The sequence below is a fragment of the Centruroides sculpturatus genome, unplaced genomic scaffold, assembly GCF_000671375.1.
Source record: "Centruroides sculpturatus isolate CEXI.00-Female unplaced genomic scaffold, Cexi_2.0 scaffold385, whole genome shotgun sequence".
In the NCBI taxonomy this organism is placed as follows: domain Eukaryota; kingdom Metazoa; phylum Arthropoda; class Arachnida; order Scorpiones; family Buthidae; genus Centruroides; species Centruroides sculpturatus.
Window position 1 is genome coordinate 101,090 of NW_019384625.1, and position 23,828 is coordinate 124,917.

Sequence of the window (23,828 nt, forward strand, 5' to 3'; positions counted from 1 at the left end):
AAAACATTGTTTAATTTATATTAATATGTATCACTTAAAAAATTTTAATGAAGATATTTATCTTAATTATGAAAATATACTAGCATGTTTTTTAATTTTTGGAACCTAACCCTCCTTTTCGTATTAGTTCTTTGTTTCGTATAACACGGATTCGCATAACACGGCAATTTTTTGGAATGTAACTACCGTGTTATACGGGGGTTACCTGTACTTAAAATTCTTTGAATATAACGTTTTAACATTATACTGTACATATTAATATTGAAAATAAAAAACACACTGAGTGTGGCATTAATATTGGCAATTTTTTGTTAAATTTTATTTTATAAAAATTTCAGTATCTCTATTTTTTTGAATATGATACCCATATTTTCATATTCTTTAAAAAATATTGCTTGATATGACCAGAATAAAATGCTTAAGCATTTTTTCCCTCTTAGTTAGGGGTAATATATTTTAAATGCAAAGAAGTGAAATTATTTTAACATCTTTTACATTCTGATCATGTTAGATTTGTTATCAATAGTTAATAACAATCATTTTTTATATAATTCTTTAACTCCATAATTTCATTGTTACAAATAAAAGATTAAAAATATTTAAAAACTTATAAACTCAGATCAACATCATTAGTTTGAATATTTATATTAAAGAAATCTGCCAATGATATTCAATTTTGTGACATTGTATTTATAATGGAAATCTTAATAAAACAAAATGAATGAACTCAATGATGGAAAAATAAAATTTTTCAGCAATACAATTTCTAGCAAACTCAATTGAAATAGATGAAATCAGTAGCTATAGTAATTTCTTTTTTTTTTTTTTAATAATAAATTCTCATAGTTCTTATAGATAATAATGTTATTTTCATGTGCTCATTTCCAACATGAATTTATTAATATACATTTAATATTTCTCTTCATTTTTTTCAAAAATAAATTTTATCAAAATAATAAGTTTTGTATGACAATCTTGATTTATATTTATCCCAATTTTTTCCAGTCATCATTATTGTGTTCAGCTGCTCCATCAATAACTTAGCATTCTTCACAGTTATAATAATTGATACTATCATTATTAATATTAATATGGTTCAGATATTAGGAATGTATCATTAGAGATTTTATTGTAAAAATTATTTGATATAACTAATCATCCTAACATGTTATAAAAGTATAAATATATATCAAACTTTCTTATATTTCTAAAAAGTTAACATATTACTATACAGCATTTAAGTTATAAATAATAAATACATTTTGCACTATATGAACTTTTAAAATACTATTTTTTAACATGTTTAAATATTTTCATAAAAATTATTTTTTTAAATGATTTATTTTATTCTTTTTGTACAAAATGATGACCATCTAAAATGCAATAATTATCATTTTTATATGTCATTAAATTTTTTTCTCTACACTTTCCTACATAATTATATAATTCAACCACTACAGGTTTAATTGGAGAAAATTTTCCCATAGAAGAAATTTCTTTATCATACATCCACTGTAAAGATCCCATTAAATGAGAATGGCGAATAGGCATACCAAGACTTTTTCTGTATTCAAAATCTTTTTCAGTATCTTTTTTCATGTCTTCTTTGCTAGGTAGAATAATAGAGCCATCCAAAACTTTTAGAAAGAAAATAATTTGTTGGTGAAATATTGGAAAAGGTAGAATTTTAGATATAATACCAATAAAAGCTAATGTTGGAAAATTTATGTGAATTAAATGCTTATATAAAGGGATAATACGTTTTTCTGTAATTTTAAGTCCAACACTGGAATGCAAAACATCAAAATCATAATCATAACCTGTACAAAATAATAAAGCATCTGGCTTATATTTTTCACTATTTAAAAATATTACAGTATCATTTTCAATAAAATCTATCCCTGGTTTTTGGACAGTATTTGTGGGAAATGGAGATTTGATAAATGGCTGATTATGACTTAAAATAACCTACAAAAGAAAAGCATAATATGAAATGAAAATAATTAATGTTTTAATACATTAAAAACTGAAAATATTTCATAATCTTACTTCTTCAGCAACATCAGCTATTTCAATGGCAATGTCACACCCAGATTGACTGGCACCTAAAATTACTACTTTCAAATTCTTAAAAATTTCTTTAGATCGATATTCATGACTATGCATGACTAATTTGTTAAATTTGTCAAGTCCAATAATTTTTGGAATGTAAGGAGAAGAATAATGTCTGAAATACAAAAAATATTATTATTTCTAAAGTATTTTTGTAATATACAACAAATCTGATTTTAATAATCTAAATTAAACTTTCAAATATTTGTAATATGTTTTCATAGCAACGTCAATTGGCATTCTTATTTCACATTTATAATACCAATTGATATGAATTTAATAAAAACTCGAATCTTTCAATAAATTAAAAATATAAAAATTTAAATATTAAATAAGATTAAAATATTTGGGATTAGGAAAGGGTATTTAGACTAACCATATACTTCAATGAAATTTATTATTCTGTAAATGAGATAAAAATAAACAAACAATCTGAATTTATAAGAAGAATAATTTTTCAGACATTCATCAGAAAAAAATCTATGAAATTTATTTTTAATTATAAGCAAAATAATTTACAGTATTTGATTTAGCACTTTATATAGAAGATTTATAAAAAAAGAATGTATGATATTCAGAAAAACTTGCAATTCATTATGAAGCACAATTTATTCAAAACTTAATGCAAAATGATAACATTATTCATGTCAATAGCATAATATATTGGCAACAAATTTGTAAGACTAAATGATACTGAGAAACCTTGTTTGGCAGCATGTTGAACCCTAGAATGAACTCTTGATATAAAGTTTGATCAATAGCTGTTTGGAACTTTGGTCAACTTTTTCTTCATCTTGTTAATCAATCCCTGACTTGACTTTGCATGCCTTCCATTAGTTTAGAACAGTTCTTTATGATAACACCAATAGTGCCTGCAAACTATATAAACAGGCATTATACTATGATTCAATGTTGCATCAGTGTTTCCTCATAGTGATGCTGGATAGCACTCGGGCCTAACTTGGTCTTGGAAACAAGGAATGTGACTTTGATCAACATATGTCAAAGTTGTATGGGATAATGGATCAATATAGTTCATTAGTGTCTTTTATATTTGCAAAATAGGTAAGAAGACATGAATTTTCTGTTGTTTGTTGATAATGGAATTTAGGGTTCCTTGGGGATTAGGAAAGGGTAACCCAGATGAAAAGGAGAGCACATGCCCCAATGTATGTGCATCCCTGCATAAGATGAAAATTGTTCAATTGGTCAGAATTGCAATACATTTAAAGAGTTATTTTCTTCAGGCACAAAATTTGACTGGATCAGGCCAAAAAACATCCTTAGTTATTGTATTAGCTTTTGATCTGGAGTTTTTGTAGTTGTGTGATAATTGATTATTATTATTTTCATGGATCTATCATACAAAGAAATACTTTTTTAAAAGAGTCATCTTTATTGTTTTCAACAGAAATGCATTTTCAGAAATTCAATAGAAATTATATCCTTAATCATTTGAATAGTGTTTTTAGATATAAGTGCATTGAGAAGAGAACAATCTCTTCTCAATTACATAATAAAATCAATTTGTCTTCTCATTACATATCCCATGTCAAGCATAGTTTTATCTGATAACCCATATATCTTTTGACCAATAAGTTGAAACTTGGATTTCTCATTTTCTGGACCCAGGATTTCAAGAAAAAGTGAGCTGTTTCCCAGGATCCCATGATATAATTAATTATTTTTAAGATAACAAGATACTATAACAAGCAAAAATTTAAAAAACTAATAAGCAGACTTAAAATTAATAAATACAAATGTATTCTGATAGTTTATGAGTTAATCATACTTTCTATTTGCAAAATATCTTCAACACCTTAATTAACAAAAAAAAAAAAAAAGTAAACTTTTAAGAAATTGGGATTTCCCAGGTTAAAAAACAGCCGGGATCCCATTAGAGAAACCCTAGTTGAATCTGAGACTAACTATGAAGTACAGTACATATGATCTCTGTAGAATGTTCCAGTTAAGACAAAGAAATAGCATTTACTTTTACATAATCTTTACTCCACACTATATGATATGTACAACTAACTAACTAGAAACAAAGAATGCACAAAGGATATACTATATGTATGGCAAAAACAAAGCAAAGACGGATAGTTGACATAAGATGCAACCACACGATAGGTCAACACATGACAACATACATAGTTTAATACATACCAGACTCAATACCCCTATTATTTGGGTCATCCAAATGTGAGAAGCAGGGACTCCAGTATAACCCTGTTCCATATTCAGGATGGAAATGTAGAAAGAAATATTGGATAAATCTTTTTCTAAGAGTCTTGACACCAGTTAGGATAAATTTAACCATGTCCTAACTCATGATATTGACTTTCCTTAGTGGAAGAAGTATGTCAAAAGTTAACAGGAATTTTAAGAGGGTTTAAATTAAATTGTTGATTATGTGGGATATTTGGGATCGTGGTCTAACAATGGAGTTAGGCACTAATCAAATTAAAATACTATAATTAAAAGATAAATTTATTAATAAGGAATAAACAAAACTATTATACAAATATGATTAAATATTAATGATACAAAAATATCATATAACAAAAATAAATCTCAAAACATAAATATTCCAAATAGGGGATTAGATGAATGACAATCTATTCCCTAGTGCTTTTCTATGAGAAAGAGTTTATAAAATTTATACTACCTGTAATACCTCGATCTTAGACATGGAATGTTGAAAGTTTTTGAAAATGAGTAAAAGTAGAAAACTCATAGAAGGGATAAGAGCATTGGCTAATCGCAATGACAAGAATACTGATGAAAAGCATTGGAAAAAAGCACATTTGAAAGTGACCTCTCATCTTTTATATGAAAATCCCATTCAATCAGATTGTTGGAAATAAGCTCTCCATGCTTCCAATGTGTGATGGAAGTCAGGCAGTCTTGTGGACAGAGCATGAGATATCTCACACGAACTATCACTTTTGGAGGAACTAAATTGTTTTCCTCAAGTTGAAAAGGAAGTTTCCCTTTTAACTTTTTAAATTTTATGATTTATAAATTTTTAATAAAAATTTACCTCAAAAATTTGTTATTTAAATTAAAAATTTAAATCATTAACCCCCAGCTTCTCACACAAGTTTTATATTCATTTTATCCATTTACAACATATAAGAAATAAAAACGGCAACTGTGGATTTTCATACACTCAAGAAACCTTAATAAGCACCAAAAACAATTTAATTTATAATGAGTAATATAATGAGTAATTATTTTTTCTGAAATCATCACAATGCCAGGCTGCAATATTTAATCATATTTTTAATTTATTTAATTTAAAATATATGCTGTTTATCTCAAATTAGTAATGTCTTGTCCCTGTACAGTACATCATACTTTTCCTGTTACAACAGTCATACCAGTCATCTATTTAACTCATTTTGGGGGAATATTTTTGAATTAGTTAGATAGATGACCAGTGTGACTATTGCTAACAGGAAAAATATGATGTACTGTACAGAGGATACTCATTTTCTTCAGTTTTTCTTATTCATTTTTTAAACACTTTCTTTATATTAGTATAAGTACTGGTAATAGAAAAATTCAAAATTAATGAAATTAGCACTTTTCACTTTGCCAAAAATATAGAAATGTTATAAATTATTCATTTTATATTATTACTATTAAGCATCAATAAAAATATTCACTTATTTCATTGCTTTGCAAGAAAAAATATAATAATTCAACAGTACCATTTTTATTGTTTTGTTATTTTGTTCTGGTATTGCAGGATTACAGTTTGTTGTTAGTAAATAATAATACAATAAGCAATATAGTCAGTATTTCATTAATATATAATTTCCAAAATGCATATTTATGTATACACATTTACAATATTTAAAAGAATTTTATAAATAATGTCATTGAATATTTGTAAACATTCCAATTTGGGAATTTCAAATTGTATAATTTAAAACCTGAAGCAGGTTTATAAAATAAACCAAAAATGTATGTTATGCAAACTCTTTGTGCTGGAAAATTACACAAGGTATTGATTTTCTTATTAATATTGATACCATTTTCTTCATGTAAATATATTGAAAATTTTTGAATCAAAAGAACTTTATGAAAACTTTATAGAATACTGAATATTTTTTTGAATGTGTACTTTATAAAGATTGTTTTCTTTTGAATCTAGTAATGATAAAATTTTTTATTCTAAAACATAAGAATAATAAATTGTTCTTTATATTATATATTAACAGACTATATAGTCGTGTCCACTTAACAGAGCACTGAATAAGGGAACAGTTCATTAAAAAGCTCTCTTACACATTTCCCTATGTTTTACATTAGCAGATTCCTGTTAACAGAGCATTGGATAGCAGAGCAGTCCACTTAAATGAGCACCATGTTGCCAGCATTTTTACAGCAGTAGTCAATATATTGGAGCACTAGTTTAAAAAAGATTTATAAGGATCTATCTTTAATCTTATAATACATCACCACCTAGGAAGTGTGGAAACAAGGCTCTCTACACTAATGTCTGTTGAGGTTTGGCAAAACCTTCCATTGATCAATTTTCTAATAAATGTACAATAAAAAGATTTCTCACAGAATTGTAATGAACACACATTGGTTTTATTGGACACACATCTGACAAGCAATTACATATTAAAAAGGTATCACAAAATATATATGAAAAAACAAGTTTCACATGTATGTCCCCATCTTGAGGGAATGAGGCAAGAAGTGATTAGTAACTAGATTTTGGAAGTCATGTGATGTTATTTTAATGTGGTACTTTACTTATTTGTTTTTTTATAATAGGTCCCATTAGAGACCATTCAGAATTTTTGGAGCAAGGATATTCATATCTTTTCAGCTAAGTCTATTGTATTTCTGGAAGAAGTGAAAGTAATGTAACTTGTAAATCTATTGTACTTACTGATTATTCATTAGAAAAATAAAACTGATGATATAAGAATGGAAATGAATATGATGTAAGTACAGTAAAATTACATGATAATGAATTTTAATGTTTCCAAATTTGTCAAAGTTACAGAGAGCTCTTAAGACATGAAAAATGAAGAGAATTGACAACTCCTGGGTGATCTTGTTATCTTGGATAAGGGAGCATGATGCAGTTATCCCAAGGATGCTTAGACAGACTTGACAAGCAGTTTTATAAAACTTTCTAATTACCTTGATATTTTCAATTAATCAATTAAAGAATAATATCAAATTTTAACATAAGCATTTTATGTTTTTAATGAAACATTTTTATTTTTCCATTTTTATCTCATTTCATTACATTGTAAACAATTTCTGTAATTAAGCTTTTATTTAAAAAAAACAAAATAATAATCAGTTTTGTTAAAAAATAAGCAGTTAAAAAAATAATTAATGTTACACTTTAAAGAAAACTTGTTTTTAAATTTTATTTAAAACTTAAATTTTAATAAAAATATAAACTTGACTTACCCATTGCACATCATTACTGCATCAAAAGTATTTTCTTTAATGGAATTTGAAGGCATATGATGGCTTTTTATTATCCAAACTATTTTATTTTCTATTTTCTTTGGTTTAATTTCTTTTACACAGGAATTAAGCTAAAAAAATTTAAATATTAATATTAAAATACATTGCAATACATTAAATATTTTTTAAAATACAAATAAACAGATTTAATCAGCAAGTTTTTCAAATATTTGAAAATATTATAATAAAATTTAACTATGTTGTTCATTTTAAAAATTTCCTCCTTTAACCACTAATGTGATTAATTAAATTACTTAAATTAAATAACATTAACTTCAATTTAAAAACTCATTTTAAATTTTAATGAGTTTGTCTTTACATCAACAGAAAATTAACTACTTTTATTTAAATTTAATCTATTTCAAAATTAAATTACCAATATTTAACTAGTATGATCATAAAAATAACTTATTACAATTACATATTTTGTATCTAATAATTTTCTGAGTTTTTCCATTAAGTATCTATAAGAAAATTTTAATGAAATTGTATTTACATTAAAAAGATATCAAATAAAACCTAATTTTTCAAAATGCAATGAAATTTTATTTTATTTCTAGTTTAATAAACTTTATTTATTTAAATACTGCTTGTTTCAAATCATAAAACTCAAATTCTAATAAAATGAGGAGGGGGAAAAAGCTTATTTTTGGAAACCAAATTAAATTTTTATTCAGTAATATTTTTGTTCTTTTATAAGATCATCATCAGCTGTGTAAAAATTATCAAGTGTGTTAAAACAAAAAAATGCATTCAAAAGGAAACATCTTTTCATTCAAACTTTTTTCAAATTTAAAATCACAAAAAAGTTATTATTTAAAAACCAATAAAATAAAGCAAAATCAACTTTTCTTTATAATTTTAAATTTGAAAAAGTTTGAATGTAGTTCTCTCTTTTAAATGTATTCATTTTAATACACTCGATGGTTTTCACAGCTGATGATGCTTTTATAAAAGAACAAAAACATTACTGAATAAAAATTTAATTTGGTCTCCAGAATAAACATTTCCCCCCCTCAACTTTTTGAATATGGAGGCAAGTTCAAGTATTATTTTTTTAAATTCTTATATTGCATACCATTAGAATCAAACATAGAAAATTAAAATAATTTCATTTGTAAAAATTTTATATTCTTAAAAAATTATTAAATAAGATTGCTATCATGTAATTACAATGAAATATGAAAATAAATTCGATTTTTTAATACAAGATATTTCACAAATGATACTCTGAGATTGTTGTTAATGTTTTAATCAATTATTTTCATTTGATATTTATTAACATATTTAAAATAAAACATTAGAATCTGATGAATATTTATCATAAATTAATTAACAACAATCATTATTATTGTTCTTACTATCTATAATTTGTCTAGTCAAGTTGATTTTATTTTATGAAAAACTGTTCTTCATTTTGAGGTTTTTTAGAATGATTTTTAAATCTGTTTTAAATTGATTCAATTTTCTATATCATAATTTTTCATATAGAAAATTAAAGAGATTAGTTATATTAAAATAACAAATATCTATCTACTAGCAGATGAGTCCAGCACTGCTTGGATGGAAAGTAATGATAAGAAACATTAATGATTAAGATTATTAGATTATAGCCTATCTTACCCATTGTCAATTAGGTTCCCCCTCTTCCAAAACTAATTAGAAAATTTTTAGATATCTGCATACTACTCTGGGATAATGATAATTAAGATTCACAGCAACCATTAATCGGTGCATAGTACCACTAAGTGATGAATAACAAATGTTTTCATAACTCTGGATTCTTCTTCATGTTTACTAAATTCAAAAAATAAGCTGGATCTTCCTGAATCATTCATAAATATAAATTTGAACATAAAATCAAACAAAAAGTCAAATCAAACAAAATCAAACAATTAGTTCATAACTGTTAACCAATATTTCGGCTAACTTATAACTATTTTTGTATCAGCACCCTGTTCATCATGTTACCATGCAACGTTAGGAAGAAACATTACTCCTGTCCACATTGATAATGCTTACTGCTCATACAGTCATGTTGACGGTTTCATCTTTATATTGTATAGCTTTAGGCATATTTTTTAGTTTAATTTTAAATTTAATATTTTTTTCACCTTGTATAATTTTAAGTATACTAAGACCTGTTGCTATCACCAACTGATGAGGGACTATTTTCCCATTGGAAAATAGTCCGAAATGCATTTTGGATTTTTACGGTTTTTATACTTATGTAATCATCTTATTGTACAACCCTATTTATTTTATTAAATTTTTTTACTTTGATTTTTGAGCGTTTGTGCCCTTTGTCATTGGTGTGATAAGCCCTTCCTATTATCTACCTTATGGTTATAGATATTTTAATTAATTAATTTAATTATATTAAGGGCTAAAAGCAATTTCTGCAATAAAATCAAACATTAAGATGAAGAGTTTGAATAAAGCAAATTTATTCACATGCACTCCCCATGTCAACTTTATATACAATGGAACACTAAATATCGTTAAGAATTTTTAGAAGGGTGGTCTAAAATTATGTTCAATTTCCTGCATAAATGCAAAAAAAAGACATTTAATACAGTAGAAGCCGAGTTCTTCAGGGTAATCCTTAACCCTCTCTCTCCCCCATGGGGAGAATTTCGAAAAATCCCTTATTAGTGTATGTTCTCATGATGTACCCTAACTGTGTACCAAATTTCAACTTTCAACTCCTAACTGTTTGGGCTATGTGCTTATTATCATCATTTTCAACCAATCTCAATTATATTATAAGATTTAAAGAAATCTACTTTCATTTATTGTTATATATTTTTGAAGACAATTCATTCAGAGTTGAGCATTAGAATTTAAATCATTATATGCCTTAGTAAAAATATCATTTGAAATCATTTATCATTAGCAAACGATAAATCATTTCTTACCAATTAGCATCAATTGATAACATCAGAAATCATTTGCTAGTGAAAATTATTTGAAATGATAAGAGTTGATGCCAATTGGTAAGAAATGATATTTAATGACAACAAATGGTAATTCCTTTGCAATCATTTACTTTTTGGAAGAGAATGTTAAATGATGTAAGTGATATTAATTGTTACCTAATGATCTTGTAATGTTTTCACATTTTTAGTCAGAATACATAAATCAATTGATATTAATTATCATCATTTAACGGATGATCAAATAATATTTAATAAAGGATTTGTTTATCAATAATAGAGTTGTGTTATTTGATTTTATATTACTTCACATTGTAAATTAATTTGACATATTTGAAAAGTAGTATTTAGCATATCATTTGATATCAAATGATCATTTAAAATTGTTTTGTCAATTGACAATAACTGATATCAATTAGTCATATGAAATTGACCAAGAAATAATTTAATAACTAGCATAATTTCTTCAATTGATAACTCATATCATTTGGTAATTGAAATGGTCCAAAAACTATTTCATATCATATTAATATCAATTGTTATCATTTGAAAATGAATGTAAAATCCGGAATTTTTACCGAATTTTCCGATTAATATTCCGCATTTTTCTAAACGCCCAATTAAATTTTCCTTTAAATTCAAAACTAAAACCTAACTAAAAAAAGGGAAAATTCCGATCTCCCCTTTCGTTCAAAGTAAACATCCGTCCATTTCGAAAACAATCCCACATTCCAACTCCTAAGTTGATAGTTAGCATGGGCCTGGGGACAACTTTGATCCATCCACATACCTTTTACCTTACAACAAGTGGTCACATGACCGTTCTCCCACAACGAAACTATAAAAGCCACTTGCTTCCCCCTCTCGGGGGAGTCGTTCATCAGCCACCAACCATAATTTCCAATATTATATCCTATTGAATACTGTATCCTATTTTTATATATTGTGTTCTGAGAATTCATTGTCCTTATCCTGCCAGTTCGGACCCATCTGGATATCAAAATCATTTTCCTCAAGGATAATTAAAAGACAAAGAGGTATGGAACAAATTTTTGTGAACTCTCTCTCGGCCCTTTGCGTTTTAGGGATTCAGATTTTTCCCTTGAAATTAGTTATTGTACTATCGATGTAGCTAATAAATCGTTATCTTGTTAAATTGGTGTCCTCTTTTACTCGTATATCGCCTGTCATCTTACCGATGGCACTCCTCCCTCCGCCACTCAACCTGAAACATAAAATCCCGTTACAGCGGGAAAAGGATAAACTTTCATCCATCCTGACAGTGAGAAGGTTTAACAACCTGTTGCCGGATCGGGAGACCTACACCCTCCCGGTGGTTCACATAATAAAATGATATTTTTACTAGAGCAGGTACAATAAAATATTATTTAAAATTATTTTTAAAAAATATATACACATGAAGTATGTCCCATTTTAATTAGTTACCCAAAATATCTCAAAAATATGCATTTTATAAAAAAAATATTCTAGACTGAAAACGTTTGCATCAAGATCAATACAGTCTACCCCCCTATAATTACGGTCCCTATAATTACGATTCCTATAAAACTACGAAAAAATATACGTATTTTGGAAATGTTGAGTCGGATTAGTGTAGAATCGATTAATTTTATGGAAGAAAACCTTTCAATCAGCCGTAGTCCGTAAACTTGACACGTGTCGGGCTGTGATTGGAACGACTTGTAAGAAATCGGATTCCTAATAAATTGGAACGTATCTATATCTTATAGGGGGGTCGACTGTATCTCTTTATCACAAGCTTGACAGCTTCAATACATTGTGGCACTAGTTTTTGTATCAGTTCATTATTTGAAGAAAACAAATGTTTCTACCAAATAATGATAGTTTCCTAAAATTATTTTAATATTTTCTTTCCTTTTTTCAATGAACTTTACAGATATCCTTAGATTCACACAGGCACTGTGTGGCATCTGCATAAAACTTCAAACACTTATAACTTCACATTGTATACAAGAGTTAATGTGATGGTTTGAGGCATATTTAGCACTGCAGAAAAATTACCTTAAGCTTTTGTTTCAACAAGAATGAATGACTCAGATTATTAATCAATGCTTGCCAATCACCTTCTGCTATTTCTTCAACCACACCAGCATATCTCCTTAAAATTTCAGCAAGATAATGCAAGCGTCTACTATGCCAGTGGTTGGTTTCAGAATAACAGTATTGAGGTTCTGGTTAAAACTCACTGTGTTTAGCGTTATTACTCGTTTTTTCGTTCATTCGAGCGCTTTCGACGAATATATATTTCCGTCGTCTTCAGGCGAATAAAATGTTTTAATCGAACATGAACGTTCGATAGAAGAACACATAAATTTAAAATTAAATAATTTTCCATTCGATTCCGAAACGGTTTGAATTACGTGCGATGTTACGAATATGATGTAATACGGCGCATGCGTGGTACTGCTTCCTGTCAGTGATGTGACATATGATGTAACTTGCCGTTTAATCGCTTGTATAGGGCGATCCATATATTTGGCAGCTCCAGAGTAGGCGTGTTGCACGTTTCAAATGATGTTATATATAGTGACTCCCATATATAGAGTAGTCTTCGGTCGTTGCATGCCCTGATTATGGTGGAGTGGGCCCATAATGGGTTATAATTCATGTCGCACACTCTTCTTGCGAGCTCAGTGCTGCACCTTCTTTTTGCTATATCATCTTGGTGTTCGGTCAGGCGGGTAGCCAACATTCTTGCTGTGGCCCCAATATATCTCGTGCTATTCCCCGTTATAGGATTTTCTAACGGAACCGCATAAATTCCTGACTTCTCAAGGGTGGAAAGCTTGTCTCGGTCATTGCAGAGCAATCTGCGCAAATTAGGTAACGGAGACAGGGGCAGGAGCAGATCATGTTGTTTAAATATGCGGCAAATGCGTAGAGAAAGCGGACCGAGGTATGGTAAAGCCGGTTGTACGTGTATAACTTCCCTCCTGTTAACTAACAGCATAGAGATTGGAAATAGCGTCTTCTTGACTTTGTTGAGTACATGTGTGTACTTAGCACGTGAGAAACCTGCTGCACGTACTGCTAAACTAATATTGCTTAATTCACTGTTTATGAGATCTTGTGTTGATGGCAGCAAAAACGCTCTTCTTAGTAGGGCGGCTATGGCGGCATCCACATAACGTGCGGGTTGGAATGCATTTGCCGGGATGATGTACGGTAGCATGTTAAACTTATGTTGAACTGAAAAAAGTAATGTTTCTGAGGTTCTCCGTACGCATAGATCCAAGAAAGTTATAGCCGCACTACTTTCTTTTTCCCACGTAAAATTGATGGAGGGATATACATTAGAGACATGTTGCATGAAGGTGCAAAAGGCTTCATCGGTGCCCTCCCAGGCTATGAGGATATCATCCACATATCGTATATAGAGCAGTGGGTAAAGGATGGTAAGAGGGAAATCAAATGTTCTATGCTCAATTTCTCTCATGACGAGCTCTGCTAGGATGGCAGATAAAGGGGAACCCATGGGGACTCCTTGTTTTTGTAAATAAATTTTTTGATTGAAACGAAAATAATTGTGTTCCGTGATGAAAAACAGCGCATCACGTATATCCAATATCTGCTGGGCACTAAAGCCCTTCTTAAGGAGTAGCGAATTGACCAGCATTACAGCTTCAAACGTCGGCACCGAAGGATACAAGGCCACCACATCTAACTTATAGAAGGTATAGGTACTTGTTTGCACTGCACCAATGCTTGCAGTGATGGTAGTTTTGGTGGCCAAGGATGAGGGAGTAACATACATTGAATATGGAATCAACGGCTCAAAAAATAACCTAGGACATGCAACATTGGGCGGGGGGTCAAGACATCCAGTTAGTGACGATACTATTACTGGTAGGGCAATGATTCTCCTTGTTTTCCGTAGGATCGTTGGTGTGGGATCCTCACTTATTACCGTGGAACAGGATTGGCAAAGAAACTCGTTGGCTCTAAGGAGAAAATCGTCTTCTTTACACAGCACAAACTTTTTGTCTTTGTCCGAGACTAGAAGCCTTGAGTCAGATTTAGCGAGGTAGCGTGCAACCGCTTGGCAGTCTATGCAGTGTCTATACTCGTCAGGCGTTTGTTTCGCTGATGCAAGCTTCGTAATTATCGATACCTCCATTTGTGGATACTTGGTTGTTGCCTGGCACGACTTGAGTGCTGCCAATGATGCTGTGACCAACTGACCAAGTTTGGTGTTAGGAGGAGGGATGTACTTGGGCCCACGTTGCAGAACTTCATGTACCGCGGTAGGCGGATATCATAATCAAAAACTATTTCATATCATATTAATATCAATTGTTATCATTTGAAAATGAATGTAAAATCCGGAATTTTTACCGAATTTCTCATAGCCTGGGAGGGCACCGATGAAGCCTTTTGCACCTTCATGCAGCATGTCTCTAATGTATATCCCTCCATCAATTTTACGTGGGAAAAAGAAAGTAGTGCGGCTATAACTTTCTTGGATCTATGCGTACGGAGAACCTCAGAAACATTACTTTTTTCAGTTCAACATAAGTTTAATATGCTACCGTACATCATCCCGGCAAATGCATTCCAACCCGCACGTTATGTGGATGCCGCCATAGCCGCCCTACTAAGAAGAGCGTTTTTGCTGCCATCAACACAAGATCTCATAAACAGTGAATTAAGCAATATTAGTTTAGCAGTACGTGCAGCAGGTTTCTCACGTGCTAAGTACACACATGTACTCAACAAAGTCAAGAAGACGCTATTTCCAATCTCTATGCTGTTAGTTAACAGGAGGGAAGTTATACACGTACAACCGGCTTTACCATACCTCGGTCCGCTTTCTCTACGCATTTGCCGCATATTTAAACAACATGATCTGCTCCTGCCCCTGTCTCCGTTACCTAATTTGCGCAGATTGCTCTGCAATGACCGAGACAAGCTTTCCACCCTTGAGAAGTCAGGAATTTATGCGGTTCCGTTAGAAAATCCTATAACGGGGAATAGCACGAGATATATTGGGGCCACAGCAAGAATGTTGGCTACCCGCCTGACCGAACACCAAGATGATATAGCAAAAAGAAGGTGCAGCACTGAGCTCGCAAGAAGAGTGTGCGACATGAATTATAACCCATTATGGGCCCACTCCACCATAATCAGGGCATGCAACGACCGAAGACTACTCTATATATGGGAGTCACTATATATAACATCATTTGAAACGTGCAACACGCCTACTCTGGAGCTGCCAAATATATGGATCGCCCTATACAAGCGATTAAACGGCGAGTTACATCATATGTCACGTCACTGACAGGAAGCAGTACCACGCATGCGCCGTATTACATCATATTCGTAACATCGCACGTAATTCAAACCGTTGCGGAATCGAATGGAAAATTATTTAATTTTAAATTTATGTGTTCTTCTATCGAACGTTCATGTTCGATTAAAACATTTTATTCGCCTGAAGACGACGGAAATATATATTCGTCGAAAGCGCTCGAATGAACGAAAAAACGAGTAATAACGCTAAACACAGTGAGTTTTAACTACTAATTAATGTTACTTGGCGTGAATAGCATACTAGCCTATATTGAGGTTCTGGATTGGCCAACATGCTCTCAGACCTCAGTCTGATGGAAAACCAGTAGGGAATTCTTCTGAGCAAAATATACACAGACAATCATTCTTTTACATCGATTGAACACCTAAAAATATGCTTCTGAAGACCTAGGAAGAGATGGGTATGAATACCTTACAAAATCTTGTTCAGAGCATGTCTAACAGAAAATTTCAATTAATAAATAAAAATTAACACCTAACCAATTATTAATACTAATGTTTCATGACTTTTATGTCTTTTTTCTTCTGATGTTGAAAATAGACTTAAAGTGTCTATATTTATGTACCTGTAAAAAGCACTTTATGATTAAAATAAGCAAACAATTTGATATAATTTTTTTAATGGTACTTACATAACTCATTTACTTATTTATTTTAGGTGTGTTATTGACAATTACTTATCAGTAGATTAATAAACCTAGTCTGCCTGTAATGGCACAAAGGTGTCTATATTTATGTCAAACACTGTATTATAAATTATAGTATAATTTGTGTTCCATTATATATCAGATTCTTAATTTGTATATTTTCTGTATATTGATAGACCACAATGTTGCTATAAAAAAGTAGCTTTCATATATAGAAAGGCTGTGCAGTCCTAACTTTGATCCCTTTAAGCTCTGGCATGAAGTACAGATATCTCTTGCTTAATATGATTTTGCTTGACATAGGATGTGATTAATGTGCAAAATTAATTGCAGCAATCCCTTTATATACATAGCAGAAGTTTTAATTTATGTGGCTTTACCAGCTGTCTTTACATAGATACCATATTTTGATTAATACAATTTTGATATATGCAGTAGGATCAATAGATTAATTAACTGCATTAATCAAGGATACCTGTACTGCATATTTTAGAAAAGTAAAAGTATAATACTTACTTCAATATATTTACTTAATTGATGATGCTGTGCATAATTTCTTAAATATTTTAAAACTTCAGAATGATGAATGAAAGATTCTCCTGTAGATGGAAATGGAAAATCAGGATATCCCATTATTTCTTTAGGTAAATTGGTCCTATAATAAAAAAAAAGTAAATTTAAGAATTTAAATTATATAATTCCCTTGATATGAAATATTTTAAATGAATTTTTACGATTCCAATAGAAGTACACTTTTCTCTTTAAACATTATCTGAAAGTTAACTAAATATTGAATAAATACAATTTTTTTTTTTTGTAAAATAAAATGCAGTGATACCTCAATTTTCATCGATAATCCATCCAAAAAATCCAAAACCGACAAAAACTGAGGCAACTATTTCCATATGAATCAATGTAAATCCAATTAATTCATTCTAGACAATCCAAAATACATACCAAAACACATTTTATAGAGAATAAAATATAGTGTTTAATACTAAAAACAATAAGAAATTAATATAAAATGAATATAAAAGACTAATGTAAAGAATAAATGAACATTTAACATGGAATTCAAAGGGCTGCTGGCTCTGAAAACTTTCTTTGGTTCTGTGATAGAGTTAAAAGGAAAGAAATTGGAATTGGCTACATATGCGGTGTAATGCTCACAATGCAGCACTGAGATGAGAAGCGAGAAACAACACAACAAAAAACAATGCCATACTGAACAGGAAAATGCATGGGTCATCCTTTGTTTTCACAAAATTAGTAGCGTGGTCACATGGACACGCCAATGAAATCCAAGGCAACCAACGAAAATCAAGACAAATTTTTTTGCAGAAAAATCAACAAAAACCAAAACCAATGATAACAAAGTCAACAAAAACCAAGGTATTACTGTAATACAAAATATATTTCCTAATAAACTATTTTATTTGTTGTAAACAACAGACTTCAAGTTTACTTTTATGACTATACCAGCAGATGAACCCAGCGTTGTCTGGGCCAAAAACAACAACAAAAATTAAGATTATTAGATTATTTCATACTTCTAATCCTTCTATTTTAGTATCCCGGAATGCCCCCTCGTGGGCGTTCTAGCAGCAGTAGTGTCATTCCATGGTATAAATAATAAATTCCTATTACAAATATAAATAATAATGTACCGAATTTCTCATGGCATACCCTACTAAAACACAGCCAAAATTGCAAAAAAAAAAAAGCATCAAATAATAATATACTGAATTTATTGCTAATTTAAATAATAGCTAGGGCCATTTTATGGCATACAGTGACATCGTAGGAGGTGGTGACAGGCCGCACTCGTAAGTATAGCCCCAGAATCGGAAAAGGAAGGAAGAAGAAAGTTTGTTTGAGTAGGGGGTAAGGTGAAGGTGAAAAGATGTGAGATAGGATAGTTGAAAGTTTTTGAGGTATTCATGGGTGCCTGCATCACATTTATTTGGAGTGTAAACTGAGTACTGTACATATATTTTTACAAAGATGAGCTTACTTAATCAGTGGTACATAATTTTGTGGCGCAACAATAGAGAACTACAACTGTATTTTGCGTACATAATACAAGTTTGTATAGCTGACATAAATTTGTACAATGCCTTATGCATGTACCGTCCACAGTAGTAACATAAGGGTAGGATCTCGTTAATTGGCTACAGAAGGTATTAGGTTACTTTAGAAGGACATTACATTGCTGAAATGTCAATACTGTACCAGATACTGTATGTGAAGCTGCAGCTGGCCCATGGGGAAACAATAATATGCACTGCTTGGAGCATGTAATGGAAAACGTGTTACTGTACAACCGACAGAACTTACCATTAAGGATGAGTGCCAAGAAAGTACTTACAAAGCGTTACCAAGAAGACAAAGTATTAACAGTGATAAAAACAGTTGAGCTGGATTGACCGCTAAGACGATGTTACACCGTGAAAGATTTACCAACACAAAGATCATACATGTAAGATGGAACTAGCACTGAGGAACAGCATAAACGCCCACAGGGACACTCAGTCTAGAATATTAATGTCCGTTGCAAAAGTCCTCAGTGCTTTGTAGATATTCCTGTTGTTTACCAGGTTTTACCATGACATGGCCAAAGTTCATTTTCTTTGTGGACCGTGCTTATTAGTACCTTCCGCTGTGCGTTGTACATTGGTCAGTGCCAGATAACATGTTCTGTGTTTTCATCTTCGTGGGGGGAGCAAGGACACTTGCCATTGGTCTTCCACAAGAACTTATTAAGGTAACTGCAAAAGTTACTGTGCCCAGTGAGAAATTGAGTGACCTGGAATGTGGGGACAAGATGCTTGAAGTGGCTCCTCCGGAAGACTTCGGGATGAAGTTATAAGTCGTCCTGCCTTTAGAGCTGTTGTCCCACTTTTCTTGCCAGCACTTCCATGAGTAGTTGCGAATGCTCTGCTTTAGCCATGCAACCGGGGTGCCTCCGTAGAAACATCTGTGTCCAGACTGGCGCCGAGAGGCCAAGAGATCAGCCCTTACATTGCTCTGAAAGCCAGAGTGCCCCTTCACCCAGGTAAACTTGATGCTTAGACTGTCCCTTAGTGTGAGTAAAAGGCCGACACTTTCTTGAATTATTGGCACTTCAGTGTTTAATTTCTTCAGTTGCAACAGAGCAACTAGGCTGTCACTTAGGATTGTAACCCTAGTNGAGGTAATAGCAGCCGTGGATGCGTATTTCGACAGTCTTCCGGATTCTCACTTTAGGGATGGAATCCATAAATTAGAAGATCACTGGAACAAGTGTATTGAAGTTCAGGGAGATTATATTGAATAATAAAACGTATTTCAAACCATAAAATCGTGTTTTTCTTATCGAACGACAAAACTTATTGAACAACCTGGTATTAACATAAAAGCATCAGAAGATGAAAAATGTTAGGAATTGAAAAAAACTCAAATTATTAGTACCGATACATTTCAAATTATTTTTGCAGTTGAAAGCTGGACACCAGTTAAAAATATTAGTTTTTAAATCAAATCAGGGAAAAAATTTTTTGCTTAAAACATCCACCATACAGCAACTACAGACACTCTCTTTCAATATGATGGATTGGACATGCACATTAAATATTTATCAAGCTAATTAGCTTGGAGTGTTGCTTCTATATTCAAAGGTATTTATTCTGTGCTATTTACAATTTAATATATGAAATATGTGTACATCTGTAAATAACATTGAAAATATATAAAAACCTGCAATTATTTGAAAGCATAATTGTAAGTTTAATAGTAAGATAAATAAAATAAGAATATTTCAAATAAGCTCTGAAAGCCAGAGTGCCCCTTCACCCAGGTAAACTTGATGCTTAGACTGTCCCTTAGTGTGAGTAAAAGGCCGACACTTTCTTGAATTATTGGCACTTCAGTGTTTAGTTTCTTCAGTTGCAACAGAGCAACTAGGCTGTCACTTAGGATTGTAACCCTAGTTATATTTTGAGCCTCCTTGTTATCCGTGATCCAAAGTAAAGCCTTGTGGATGGCAAAAGACTTGGTCTGGTTGAAGGTGCAGTGACTGGCCAGCCTAAACCGAGCCTGATGGATGTATGTGTTGTTGTATGTCACAACAGAGCACCCCACCCCCACATCAGATTTTGACCTGTTGGTATATATACAGAGACCGTCAGGGGCATCGGCACCCTCTAGAGTGAACAGTTCATCAATAGTGGTGTTAGGATGGTGGGCAAAATGCCAGTGATTGTAGTCCAACTTGTAGATGAATGTTGCTGCTGGGCCCACTTCAATTTGACTTATGATTTTGTTAAAACAATCAGTTGTAATAGTCCCAGTGGCCAGCTTTAGCTGATGGAATGTCCAAACTCTCTTTTATGACTATGTCTATTGGTAGTAAGTTAGCAATTGCCAGGAGTGTGTCAGTTGGGGCGGTCTTGTAGGCTTTAGTTATTGTAATGAGGGCAAGCCTCTGAGACGAAAGGAGCTTCCTTTTTATGTGAACCTTGATGATTGAAGTCCCCCAGACCTCCGAACCATAGGTCAGGATAGGCTCTAGGACCATGATGTATATAGCCAACATACAATACTGTCATACCCCCAGTGATGGCGGGCTATAGAGGCCAGGGAGTACATTACTGTGACTGCCTTTTCGTACATATAATAAACATGAGGTTTCCAAGATAGCCTGTTGTCCAGAAGCACGCTTAAGTTCTTGACCTTGTCACTGTTCTTAATTTGGCGTCTGTCTAGACCAGTGTTTCTCAACCTCTAACGAATCATCGTCCCCTTCAATAAAACCGTTATGTAGTATTGCCCTTTTCACTACAAAATTCCAATGCCGAGGACCAAAGCTAACGCCAAATTCATATTGCATTGAATAGATTAGTGACTAGTATAATGTTATTTGTTTAATTATTGAACTGTATAACGAATAAAATATCTAATTATTATTAATATAATGTTTTACTATATCACCCAGAAAATTGTTTTTCACCTCCCAAAATATAAATTGTTACTAATCGCCCCCTCAACATGGAATAATGCCCACATGGGGGCTATATTGCCCCCATTGAGAAACACTGGTCTAGTCTGATTATGGGTCCCTTGTGTAGGGGGTAGCCCTAGGGAAGACTACACAGCTACATTTCTCTTAGTTGATTTTAAGCTTCTTCTTGTGACACCACCACATTGAGATTCTTTGCAGAATATCGTTGGCCCTAGCTTGCAGGACTGCCTGATTCCAGCGTATAAGTGCCAGAATAGTGTTGTCTGTGTAGCCCTGTAACCTGCAGTTATAATCTGCTGGTATTGATTGAGGAGTTTAAATTCAAGAGGCTGTTGTACATAATATTCCATAGGAATGGCCCGGACCTTGAGCCCTGTGGACAGCCCCTGTTGATGTCCCTATGTAGATAGATGTGGTTATTGCTGGTCACTACTATATTCCTATTACTTAGGTAGCTTTTTACTAGAGCATAGATGTTCTTGGGGCACCTGGTTCCATTAATAGCCTCTAGGATCATGGGCCACCATGTGTGATCGAAAGGGTCACCATGGTGTGCTCACCCCTTTCTTTAGCTTCCCGTATGACGTTGACAATAGATTCCAATGCAGTGATTGTACTTTTACCCCTTCTAAACCCATATTGATTGCTGTTTAGACAGTTGTTAGCTTCACAGTGATACTGAAGTCTGTTCACCATCAGCCCATCCAGAACTTTGCCTATTACCGGGAAAAGGGAAATTAGGCGATAGTCCATTGACTTGGTAGGATTGTTATTTTTGGGGATGAGTTTTATGGATGCTGTTTTCCATATGTGAGGAAAGAGGCTTAACTTCAGGCACTTATTAAAAATGGCATACAGTGACAGAAAGAAACAATCTGGTTTTTCAACTTTATATATATAGATTGAGAATAGTTTTCAACTATCATTAACTGTAACTTGGTTAAAACCTCACTAGCTACCATATTGCCACTGCAAAAAGCTATTTTTATGACAAGTGTAACTTAATGTTATAAGTGTACAGTAGACCCCCCTATAACATGGTAGACACATTCCGTGTTTTACGAGTCACTTAAATATATGAACCAATCACAGCCCGGCACGTATGCAGTTTAGGGACTATGGCTGTTTGAAAGGTTTTCTTCCATAAAATTAATCGATTCTAGACTAATTCAACTCAATATTTCCAAATCACGTATAATTTTTTGGGAATAATCCATATAAACTATGCTATAAACAAAAAATTGTAAGATTATTTACTGAGTGTGCACCGTTCGACAACACCATTGCTTAAGCTTGTTTTCATCGTGGAGCGGTGCATCGAACGGCAGGTGTGTGTTTCCTGATAAATTATTTTTCTGCAAAAAATTTGCTGAACTTTGGAGACATCATTAATATAAAAATAATTTTTATGGTCGTTACATAATAAATGGTTTTTAGTAGATCCGCTGTTCGTTTAAATTCAACAGTTTGTGCAATATCTGCTATTGGTCTAGATTTGATCAATCCTGTCTCAACACGAGTTGGCAATGATGTTTTACTATATTATACAAGTCTCTTTTAATGTGTTTATATGAATACAATCATAATTTTTTTGCCATGTTATATGAATCCGTATTATATGAACCTGTGTTATAGGGGGGTGTACTGTATTATATTTAAGTATTGAGTTTTTTGGTTGGTCATTTTGGCAAAATATTATAAAGTTCAAAATTTATTCCAGGAGTAGAATGTCAAGTACTGACAGTGAGCTTATATCAAGATTAGACTCGGTTCAAAATTAAATAAAAAATAAATGATTCACATGAAAAACTATTTCAAAAACTTATTTATACTTACATTAATATATAATAATATTAACAAAATAACATAAGGGTTAAGTCTCAAGTTGCATTCTGAATATAATTGATAGAACTCCAGAATTGCAAGAAAAATGTACAAATATCAGTAAAAGAAGAGAATTTTACTAGAGTTTTAAGAAGCATCACAGCATTAAATCATACCAAGACCTCTTATAGTAGAAAGCTTATAGTAGAAAGAATAAAAACACTTTTATGATGTCACTAACAATAATTAAACAATCTTACAATTTACAGATGTGTTAAAAATGTATTTCTTGTATTGTATGTATTTATGAAAATTTATTTATTTTTTTTTTTGTAAATTTTTGTCTGCATCCTTTTGTTAACAATTATACAATGAAAAACAAAAGTACTAGGCAAAAGACTTGGGTTACTTTTTGCATGTAATGTTTTTGGTTTAAGCCAATTT

General features: G+C 31.7%; 1 protein-coding gene and 1 pseudogene across 4 annotated transcripts in view; both read right to left on the reverse strand.

Moving 5' to 3' along the window:
• Positions 1–1,344: 1,344 nt before the first annotated feature.
• The window catches only part of LOC111625593 (flavin-containing monooxygenase FMO GS-OX-like 4), a 31,985-nt gene continuing 9,501 nt past the window's right edge, over positions 1,345–23,828 (reverse strand). For all 4 annotated transcript variants that reach the window (XM_023368782.1, XM_023368781.1, XM_023368780.1 and 1 more), the window contains 4 exons: positions 17,078–17,216; positions 7,564–7,694; positions 2,050–2,227; positions 1,345–1,968 (listed from right to left, as the gene is read on the reverse strand). In XM_023368782.1, the coding sequence (XP_023224550.1) occupies positions 1,345–1,968; positions 2,050–2,227; positions 7,564–7,694; positions 17,078–17,216 (1,072 nt within the window). The remainder of the gene's footprint in view (positions 1,969–2,049; positions 2,228–7,563; positions 7,695–17,077; positions 17,217–23,828) is intronic.
• Positions 22,430–22,541, reverse strand: LOC111625626 (annotated as a pseudogene).